At 37.7% G+C, this 11,105-nt stretch overlaps 1 protein-coding gene across 2 annotated transcripts; it reads right to left on the bottom strand.

Moving 5' to 3' along the window:
* Positions 1-205: 205 nt before the first annotated feature.
* LOC132041067 (cytochrome c6, chloroplastic) lies at positions 206-9,614 on the bottom strand. 2 transcript variants are annotated; one of them, XM_059431833.1, is made up of 6 exons: positions 9,459-9,614; positions 9,208-9,319; positions 1,912-2,009; positions 1,798-1,829; positions 895-958; positions 206-815 (listed from the first exon to the last, which is right to left on the bottom strand). In XM_059431833.1, exons 1-6 carry the CDS (start codon positions 9,531-9,533, stop codon positions 675-677), a joined length of 522 nt encoding a protein of 173 aa, XP_059287816.1. In that variant the 5' UTR covers positions 9,534-9,614; the 3' UTR covers positions 206-674. The 2 variants fall into 2 exon arrangements, with proteins under 2 accessions (XP_059287816.1, XP_059287807.1); XM_059431824.1 differs by having other exon boundaries at positions 9,208-9,346; positions 9,459-9,604.
* Between the last annotated feature and the right edge of the window lie 1,491 nt (positions 9,615-11,105).

An 11,105-nucleotide genomic window follows, 5' to 3' on the forward strand; every position in this document is an offset into this window, starting at 1 on the left:
CAAAAGGCAACAGCATCCTCAACATTTGACCATTCTTAAAGCTATTTCATCAAACCATGTGTTATCAATTAAGGATTCTACCAAATAACAGATGAAAAACCTAAACAAGTCAACACCCATCTGACATGATTTCCAAAACCAGATAACCTCTCAGAAGCAGTATAAGAAAAATTATATTTTATAGAACCCTCTGGACACTTTCAAATCATCTAATTTAGTAAGAGCTTTTAAATTCAAAATCCAGCACAAGGCCTGAACATTTTAAGTGCAAAATGTAGAGTTTCTGTTACACTTATTGCTTGGAGATCAAGAATATAGTCAAACTATAGTTTTTCATGTCCAGTTCAGAATAACAGATGCATGTGGGCATGTGCTCTAGCAGGTCCAGCATGTGGTATCTAAAAACTAATAGCAACTACGATGGGAAGAAACAAAGTCAACTTTACACAGGAAAGTGAAGCTACCCTTCATGCCATCAACAGGTATCTCACTAGAGATGACTGACTATTGTCATCTGAATCTCCTTCAGTAGGTGGGGATTTGCAAGCAAAAACGTGGAATGGGACCGGGAGATGAAAAGACAACGGAATGGGGAAACATGATATGCACATTTTGAATTATTGTGCTAGTTGCTTCTATTTCTTGAACTAGACTTAATGAAGTAATAGTTATTTTCAATCTCCATTATTTTCTATTTTAGGCCAACCTTTATCAGCTTGAGACTTCACAAACTCAGCTAAGAGTTGAATTTCATCTTCTTGCAATCGAGGACCAAACGTGCATTGACCCCTCGGTGTACAGTTCTGACCAAACCCCTGCAAAGACAGACAACACATTATGGTCCACCACATAGCAGCATAAAGACAAACATGGTTCTGAACAGCATGAACTTACTGGCATTCTCCCTTTGCCATAGTAAGTGATGCGATATATCTCGTCTTCCGCGTCAACTCCATTTCTATACAGAAAAGTAGCTACTTCAAAGTTGGCCATGTTGTTTTTGCATAATAAAATGACAAGGAATAGAATATGATAAGACAGCACAACAATAAGATCTCAAAAGAAAAGATGAAATCACTTATTGTCTGTAAAGATTTGGTTTTGTCAAACCATGTGAATGTGGATTCAAAAGTTTAACAATTCAATAAAACAACATATAGCAGTTTTACTCTTAGCCGACCCCAACTTAATTGGGACTGATAGTTGTTGTATGGTAGTTTTACTCTTAGCTCAAGTATGCAATAGGAAAATTGGTTTCCAGCACATTCTATCATTCTACTTGTTTGAATTTTTTTTAATATTCAGTTTACCTTTTATCCATATGTTTTCTTCACAAGAACTGACATGTCCAACGAAATCTTATGTTCAGAAAATTTGACCTGCTAAGTTTTAGAAGGGGAAGGGGGAGAAGCTATCTTCAGTCAACAAAGAGCCCTTTTTGAGAGAAAAAAGAGAACTTCTCATTTAGAGCCATTAAAAACGAAAAAGTTAATTAGATCACTCTTAATAAAAACAGAGGAACTAGCATACGGACTATTTATATTCTGACCTTCAAGTTGCTGTGAATTTGTTTTAAACTTACTCGCCATCTCTCACTCCCGGTACAAAAAATTAAACCAAACAGCTGAAATGTCAAGTCCTAAGAATGGTAATACTTTTATGGAGTTCAAAAATTTAAGCAGCTTTTATTTGAACTTCTGGTTTCCATTCAGATATGCAAAGTTCTAAGAAAAAGTGACATGCTAGAAGGAGTAACTAACAAAACTAAAATCTTATGGATGGATTTTAATATTTTACCTTTGTAGATCCTTCAAGAAGAGTGTTGCACCCTAGCATGAAAAAGGAAAGATAATTAAGGTAAGCTGGAAATTTTCGACAACTATTGGAATCATGAGGCAGGTTAAGACTCACAGGCTGGATAATATTTCCACCTGCATAATGACATCCAATGCAAGCTCGATTAAACAAAGCAGCTCCCTTTTGTACATCTATTGTTTGTCCAATTGAGACTGCAAAACAAAGTACAATAAAATAAAATAAAGGGGAGAAGAGAGATGAAGAAACAGGTAAAATATGGATTTCGTTTCAAGATTAAAAGGCCTAGTACTGAATATCAACTGCAAGCAAATTGATATCAAGGAACTTCTTCTTGCAAACCTACATCTGATGTGCAATCAGCCCTAGCTTTAAGTTTCCAGTACACTAATGTTAATTAAGGAAATACAATCAAGTCACCTTCAAAAGGGACCTCTAGAATGTAGAGATTACTTAGACAGCATCCACTCGAAACTTCAAGAGTATAGGTTAAGGGATTTTCCCACAACCCTCAACGGAGCATCTAAGATCAGTTATATCATCTATGTATGAAATTATAGATAAATAAGAAGAACTATGGCAGCTCAAACATCTTTATACTTCTAGGAGTGCTTTATATTTGGTTTAAGAAATGGTTCTTATGTATACTTCTATTCAATAGTAGTCCGTCACCACTGATTATCCACATAAACAGCAATATTGTACCTGATGACCACTGTATAGGTAGTCCGTCACCACTGATTATCCACACATAAACAGCAGAATATCGTACCTGATGCCCACTGTCTTATCATAACCTAGTAGTGCACAGACCACCTGTAAAACTTTGCTTAATGGGGAATACGAATTCATGTGGTGCCTTAAGAATGGAAAATATGAAGGACTTTCTGCAATTCAAATAGGCTCATTTTCCAGATATTCTTGTTGAGCAGGAGAAGCTTAAACCTCTCCTACGTAAATAAGTGAGTTTCTTGCCTTCTTACATCGAACGCGCAGTTGTTGGTTGGTAGAAGATCTGTGAAGACAAAGTTCTCAGGTAAAGTGATACATTATAATCTATTAGAAGACTGACGATGATCAAAGAATCCACTTGATCTCTCTTTAAGACAAACCACCATTACTCAACCCTATACCAAAAATATCTTACCTGTATTAGTAAAGCAAAAATCCCTACTAGCAAAGATAATTTAGATCACCCTAAACCAAAATATAATGTCGCGCATAAAAAGGCAAAAAAGGGAATCCCTTGCTCTTGGCTAAGGTCTTTATTTACCTTTTTGTCATTCTCCCCTCAAAACTACAAATTCACAAACACAACTGGAACGACCCCAACTAGTAAAAAGAATTCCAAACATGGACAGTTGACTGCTTTTAATCTAACAACTCAGTTTTTTCTCTTTCGGAACTGGTTATGCTCCAAACTGAATCAAGGTCATATTAAACAAGCAAATACAAGAAAAAAACTTAATTTGAGAAAAAGAATCTCGTTAATGTCAATTAGTAGGTTTTCCAAGAAAGTTCTATATTTTTTCCTACCCCTTTTAATGCTGTACCCAGCATATTACATTCAATAATGAGGGTACAGAAGCATTAAAGATGTTTCATGCACATAACCAACCCAAAAGCATCCTTTCACCCAATTTAACATCACCACTTCCTTTTTAGATTCACCATAAACTGCATAGGTTAAATACTGTAATCAGCATTCCCTAAATCCTGCTTTTAGCTCATCATTAACCATGACACCCTGGTTACTGTTCAGAAACTTGTTGAGATGGGATGAAGGGCCTGAGTAAAGAAGGCGAACAGATTGCGAGTCAAGCAATCGGCTAAGTCGAGTACAAGTTGTATGCAGACTTAGTAGCAGTTTCAGGGCTTTGCATCGCTACCAAGGCTCTATGGCCCTTCAAGGCCTCAACACATTACGTAACTTCATATCCAGGTTAAGAAAGCAGGTAAAGTTACAAACTTAGAGAATATGCAAGTGCTTATAGAATCTTACGAGCTGATAATATTTTTTTTCATTTCCGCAATTTTCTCTAGGTACACCCCACTCTCCCCAGAACCCACCACGTGGGATCATACTGGATATGTTGTTGTTGTTGTTGCTATTTTCTCTAGGTAGAGGAAATATGACTGACTAGCTTAGAGTTTATGAACCAGGGAGGCCGTAATACGGCGTAGAATTAGGATATGTTGTGCATTTCATACCAATAATTCTTCTTTCTTGTTAGATGTAGGCTTTTCTTTTCCTTGACTTACTTTATAAGGAAAGGGATATATATTATGACTGCAACTCTGCAAGTATTGACATTATTTTCTTATTTATTCCACAATTCAGTCTATTCCCTGATGACAATCCTACCTGAATCTGATGAGGCATCATGAATATCTTTATTAAAAGAACAGAAGAAGACACGGCTCAAAGTGTCCCTGGCCTCCTCAGAACGTAAAGAAACCTATTATACAGATTACACCTCTTTTTGACAACTGTAGCACCAATTGGCTGGTCTTTTATCCTATCAAGTTTATCCTTAGTTATTTTGCTTTTCCTCTTTTCAGATTGTTCATTTGCCTTCACGCACCAGTACCAAATTGGTATATCATGTGTACTTTATCATCAGTTCCCTTAAAACCTTCTAGACATTCATACCTACTCTCTGGACTATACATCTATAAACTACGTAAAAAGGTCCAATTTTAAGTGGGACTTCAAAGCAGCTGTCCACTAGTGTATGAACTGAGGGACGCACCTCATCTTCAAAGCGATTTTAATGGGCATATCTAGAATCTAGATTTTACAAGTTGCAACTGGGTGATCACTAAAGTTGGAGACTGCTTGACAGGCGAGGCTCGGTGAAGGATAAGATGAAATGACTATTTGCAATATCTTAAAGCAATGGTAGAATTATATTAACCTGTTTAGATCAAATGTTAGGTGGATTCAGTTCACAGAATCATCAAATATAAATGAAGAGAACAAACCAGAAGCGGGGGGCCGGGGGGGGGGGGGGGGGGGGGGGGTAAGAAAAAGAGAGGGAGAGAATTGTGGGGAAACTACTGTGCTAGATTAAAGAGATTCACAGATTATTCCAGGAATATGTATAAAAGAGAAGAGGAAATGCAGTAATTCATGGTTGAGTCAAACTAGAAACTTTGTAGGTTCTATTTATTTTCCTTTATATTTGGTGTCATCCCTTGAAGTAAATGATATTCCACGTACATGTGTTGCCTTTGGTCCCCAGTGGTAACCTACTTCAAGATTGGCTAGTAAAATGATAAGACAGTTACAAAAAATGTATCACTAATTGTCTCAAATTAGTAATAACATGCAAGATGGATAGAAAATAATGACAGAACTAGGTTTTCAGGGCAGACAGATAAATACTTGTTTAAACAAGAGTCTATCCATATCTACTCATGACAAAGACAGCTTTCCTTTTTGCTAGGAAGAGACAAGTACCAGTAGAAAATACTCTACCAACACTATGACGTGAAGTATATGAGCGAAGTGCCAACCGAGCATCCTGCAGAAGGAGAAGTGAGATATTGCAGAACTATATAACACTAGCCGTTGATCCAGGATGAAAGCTAAGCATAAATCTTTTATCACTAATAATATCAAGTGATTAATTGTACTAACATTTCTTGTCAAAAAAAAAAAATTCCTTCTCAAAAGATTGCACTAACATGACCTTTCATGCTAGTGTTATTTACTTCTTTCCACTAATGTAGATTCTCAATTTCAGAAGATTTAGTATTATATCTCATGGCAATCAAAAAATAGATTCCCTTTTGTGGCAATGAGAAGTAATTGGTGACACAAATCAAATGATCATTTCCACTCTTTGATCCAAGGGAAGGTAGAAGCAAAGAAGCATGCATATGTGAAGTTGGTAGATAGCAAGGATGATGAAGAGAAGCGGACGAACAGGGAAAAGTATAAGATGGCGAGAAAGGAGGCGAAGTTGGCAGTTTCGGCAGCTAAAACGGCAGCCTTTGAACGCCTTTATGCAGAACTAGAGGACAGAGGTGGGGATAAGAAGCTATTTAAGCTCGCCAAGGCGAGAGAGAGGAAGGCACGCGACTTGGATCAAGTGAAGTACATCAAGGACGAGGATGGCCAAGTGCTGGTACAGGAAACCCGCATTAGACAGAGATGGCAATCATACTTTCATGAACTCTTGAACGAAAGAGGGGACAGAGACATTGTGTTGGGAGACTTGGAGCACTCTGATAGGCGTCGCGACTTTGGTTATTGTAGGAGTATTAAGGTCGAGGAGGTGAAGGGAGCTGTTCGTAGGATGCGCAGGGGAAGAGCGACCGGACACGACGAGATTCTTTGAGGAATTTTGGAAGAATGCGGGCGGGGGTAGGCTTGGAGTGGGCGTGAGTTCTTTAATGTCATTTCAAGACATCGAAGATGCGGAAGAATGGAGGTGGAGTACAATGATTCCGTGTACGAGAATAAGGGAGACATTCAAAGGCTGCGACAACTATAGAGGTATCAGTTGCTAAGTCACACTATGAAAGTGTGGGAAAGGGTGGTGGAAATGAGGGTGAGGAGAGGTGTGTCTATTTCGAGAGAACCGGTTTGGATTCGTGCGGGCGCTCGACTACGAAGCCATTCATATTGTAAGGAGATTGGTGGAGCGAGTGTAGGGAGCGGAAGAGGGACTTGCACATCATATTCGTTGACCTAGAGAAAGGCCTGCGACAAAGTGCCGAGAGGTCACTATGGAGATGCTTGAGGCTAAAGGTGTACCGTGGTGTACGTTAGAGCGATAAAGGACATGTATGATGGAGCTAAGACCAGGGTAAGGACGGTAGGAGGAGACTCGGAGCACTTCCCTGTTTTGATGGGGTTGCATCAGGGATCAACTCTTAGCCCGTTTCTATTCGCCTTGGTGATGGATGAATTGACGGGACAAATACAAGGTGAGGTGCCTTAGTGTATGTTGTTCGCGGATGACATAGTCCTGATTGACGAGACTCGCACGGAGTTAACGATAGGGCCGGAGGGAGACGACATTGAGTCTAAAGGATTTAAATTGAGTAGGACCAAGAGAGAATACTTGGAGTGCGGGTTCGGTGGCGTACGCGTGAGTGATGAGGAAGTGGGAGCTGGGTACCCGGAGCCATTCAAAAGAAAGGAAGTTTCAAGTATCTTGGGTCTATTATACGGGGAGATGGGGATATCGACGACGATGTTCGTATTGGTGCGGGGTGGATGAAATGGAGACTCGCTCCTCGAGTCTTTGTGTGATAAGAAAGTGTCACCAAAACTTAAAGGCAAGTTCTACAAAGTGGTGGTTAGACCGACTTTATTGTACGGAGTGGTGTGTTGGCCAGTTAAGAGATGCCACGTTCAAAAGATGAAAGTCGCGGAAATGCGAATGCTGCGGTGGATGTGTGGGCACACTAGGAGGGATAGAATTAGGAATGAAGATATCCGAGACAAGGTGGAGTGGCATCGATGGAGGACAAGATGCGGGAAGCGAGGCTGAGATGGTTTGGGCACGTGAAGAGGAGAGACACAGATGCTCCAGTGCGGAGGTGTGAGAGGTTGGCTATGGAGGGTTTCGGGAGAGGTAAGGGAGGGCGAAGAAGTATTGAGGAGGGTGATTAGACGGATATGGCACGGTTTCGGCACCGAGGGACATGACCTTAGATAGGAGGCATGGAGGACTCGAGATTAGGATAGAAGGCTAGGTGGCTTATCCTTTCACCGTAGGAGTTGCGGTTTGCTCATTTGTTTATTGCCGTTTGATTTACGCATTTGTTCTCGCTTATATTTGTTGGGCCGTGTACTTTGTTTATCTTATTTATCTATAGTAGTTAATGCTCCTTTCTTTCCGGACTGTTCTTTCATGACTTTCTCGCTTTTGTTATTCCTTGTTTTCATATTGTTTTCGGTATGCTTGGCCCTATCTGACCTTTTGTCTTGTTTTCCTCTCTTGAGCCGAGGGTCTTTCGGAAATAGCCGCCCTACCTTTCAAGGTGGGGGTTAGGTTTGCATACACTCTACCCTCCCCAGACCCCACATGGTGGGATTATACTGGGCTTGTTGTTGTTGTTGTTGTTGATCCAATCCAACTCCATAGCTGAAACTGATATCAACAGATTGGAAACTGTGAAAAAAAATTCATGAACCTCCTTTTTCTGTATTTCTAGAAACCAAAAGAGGTTTTGGCAAAAGGAGAAATATACATAGCATTAAACTTAGATGTATTTACTTGTTAGCTTCTTGGTGCAACTTAGCCTATGTAACTAATATAGATTCCTTATTAGATATGATTGGGGAGTTGCACAATCTGTAATGTTGACACACATTCTTAGTTTCGTCCTTTCCATTTATAAAATTCACCCTTACTTATCAGAAAAAGAAAAAAAATCTCAAGCCAAACACCATTAGAGAGGAGAAAAACTGAATACATGAGTGAGCTAAGATCACGGAGCTAACGAAGTCCAAAAAATCAACAGTGCTATTTAGAAAAAAAAGGATTTCCGTTCAAGGTGATGAAAAGTAATTGGCGATAGAAAGCTGAATGATCATTTCGTATCTTTCATCCAATAAGTCAATTTTGCATAAGAAGGATACAATCCAATTCCTTAGCTGAAACGGGAATCACGAAACTAAACTGTCCAACTGACCCTAAAATTTGTTTTCGCTGACAAGTTCTATTAAGTTCTCCATTAGCTATTCTGATTGTAGCATAAAGACAGCTTATATACTGTGTGATCATGAAGTAACTAAAGTTAAATTCCCGGTACAATGGCCAAGATCATGCAAAAGACTAGATATTGAAATGTTTATCCTCTTTCTCCTTTTTTAAATTATTTGTTTTCTGAAACTTCTCTCTTACCTTTTCACACTGCTGGTAGGACAGGAATTCAAAAGAAAGGTTAAACAGAATGGAAAAACAAATAATAGAAGCAAAACTCCTGAGTAGACTGAAGATAAGCAACAGATTAACAGAACACAATTTCTCAATATCTTGAAACAGAATCAAGAAGGGTTAATGGTCAAAAACACACCTAGATTATCACTTTTTCGCGAGTTTCAAACCTCAACTATCACTGCCTTTGTATTAAAACACACCTCGAGGCCAACTCAACATCGAGGTGTGTTTTAATACAAAAGGAGTGATAGTTTAGTTAGGCAAATGGAACAATGTATAGTTGAGGTATGAAACTCGCGAAAAGGTGATAGTGTAGGTAGGCAAATGGAACAATGGATAGTTGAGGTATGAAACTCGTGAAAAGATGATAGTTTAGGGGTGTTTTTGACCTTTTAACTCAATCAAGAATCATATAAATGAGAATCAAATATTTGAGTAGCATTATCAAGAATCATAAACAAAATGCTGAACAAAAAAGGCAAACTTTTACCTGGGGGATTGACAATGGGAGAGAGGGCTATAAGGGCAGTCATTAAAGGTGGAGCCAAGCTCTTCAACAACTTCAACTCACATGGTAATTTATCATCCTTTTGGGCAAGTTTCTGTAAACAATCAAAGCTGCTTATATACTGCCAAAATTACAAATGAAAAAAAAAAACAAAAAAAAACTAGTAACTGGATATATAATTCTGAAAATATTTTCAAGATACTGCATTTTTTGCTCTTTTATTAGGGTGGTACCTTTGTTGGTGTTGCAAATAATTTTAAGGAAGAGCTGTTGGCAAGGGAACTGGGCATCAAACAGAAGACTGCCATTTTCTTGCCTCTTCTGCTGCTGACATTTGGATTTTTGGAGTGTAATTATGGATTGAGTAAATTCTGTTTTTTTGGTACATAATGTTTTGGAAAGTTATATTTGGTCCCTCAATGTTTTTATTCATTTCAGTTCCGTCCTTAACGTTCTGATTTTAGATATTTGGACCGCAACATGATAAAGTATTTGTATTAGATACTTTCGGTTCAAATTTAAAAAAAATATTTGTACCTGTTCTAAAGTGTCAATTACGTAGATAAGTTAACCACTTTAAATATGTCACCTCCTTTAACATACGCATTAGCTAGCCTCAAGAAGCTGCACGTTACAATTAGGTTGATGTGCATAACTTAAGGAGATGACAAATTTATGTGGTTAGGTACTTAATTAGCTAATAGACGCTTGAGACCACGCGCAAAAACAATTAAAATATTGAACTGAGTGTGTTTAATAGGAACACCTTATTCATGTGTTCAGATGCTCAATTGGAACAAGTCATAGTTTGTGAGACTAGCTAAATGAAACTTAGTAACAAGTTTAAGGGGTTGACAATGTATTAAACCTAAAATAAAACTCACTAAACAAAGACTTTTTCGGATTATGCACAACACCTCATCGTGCGTGAGCAAGGTAATTAACTCCATGGACTTGCCAAAACAAAAAAAAAAGATAAAGTAGACGACAGTTCATCAACTCCGTAATTTTCCAAGTAGTCCACAATTGTTCATTTCCTTCTCTATGTATGCACCACTTCAACCATCATCCACTTCAATAATATAATCAGAAATATATATACTCAATGATTACATAGGCGATTGCCAACCTATGTGGTTAGTTCCTTTCCCAATTAAGAGGATACTCAAGCAAACACTTCATTTGAGATGTCAAAAATTATTACAAATCTCCTATCTTATAATTTATAGAAGGACACACCAAATAAATATATCATCTATAAGAAACTTTTTGACTTGGAGAACTAGTAATACATTTAATTAATTTTTTGCATAAAAGAAATATATCATTAAATCTGACCAAGATTTTCTTAATGAGATTAAAAATTTTAAACAAACAAAAAAAATAAAGATAACAAGCTTGGGAGAACAGGGTACTTATTATATATGCATATTTCTTACAACAGATAAACTCTCTTTAAAAGATTAAAAAATCTGTTAATCGGAGGAAATATCTAGGTTGGGCTCTTTCGTTTATATTACTATTAACTTTCTGCTCATCTTATTAATTTTTATGTCTATTCCCTAGCTAGATATAGAAATCACTACATCATCATCATATGTTAAATGTGTAATAATATTTACCCATTAGCAAGACATATCGTGCATTTCGATCTTCTTCTACGTCTTTTTTTTGTTTTTTGTTTTTTTGTTTGTTTTTTGTCTACGTCTTTTGTTATATTATATAGAAATGATAATTATATTAGTTGTAACTAATATATATGCAACATAACAAAGACCAATAGTTCAACATTGTACAGTCATCCCTTAAGCTGTGTTACTAGAACTATTGGTAATTTTCTAATAAAAGTAGTTCCTAATTTGTCTACCAAGAAGCTCATA

This window comes from Lycium ferocissimum, chromosome 2 (genome assembly GCF_029784015.1).
Source record: "Lycium ferocissimum isolate CSIRO_LF1 chromosome 2, AGI_CSIRO_Lferr_CH_V1, whole genome shotgun sequence".
Taxonomy (NCBI): Eukaryota; Viridiplantae; Streptophyta; class Magnoliopsida; order Solanales; family Solanaceae; genus Lycium; species Lycium ferocissimum.

Bases quoted from the DNA above. Each gene is read 5' to 3' on its own strand.
- LOC132041067 (XM_059431824.1), bottom strand. From the start codon at position 9,533: ATGGCAGTCTTCTGTTTGATGCCCAGTTCCCTTGCCAACAGCTCTTCC. The intron at 9,347-9,458 runs GTACCACCCTAA...TAATTTTGGCAG, and splicing joins TATTTGCAACACCAACAAAG to TATATAAGCAGCTTTGATTG. The intron at 2,010-9,207 runs GTAAAAGTTTGC...TTTGTTTTGCAG, and splicing joins TCCCATTGTCAATCCCCCAG to TCTCAATTGGACAAACAATA.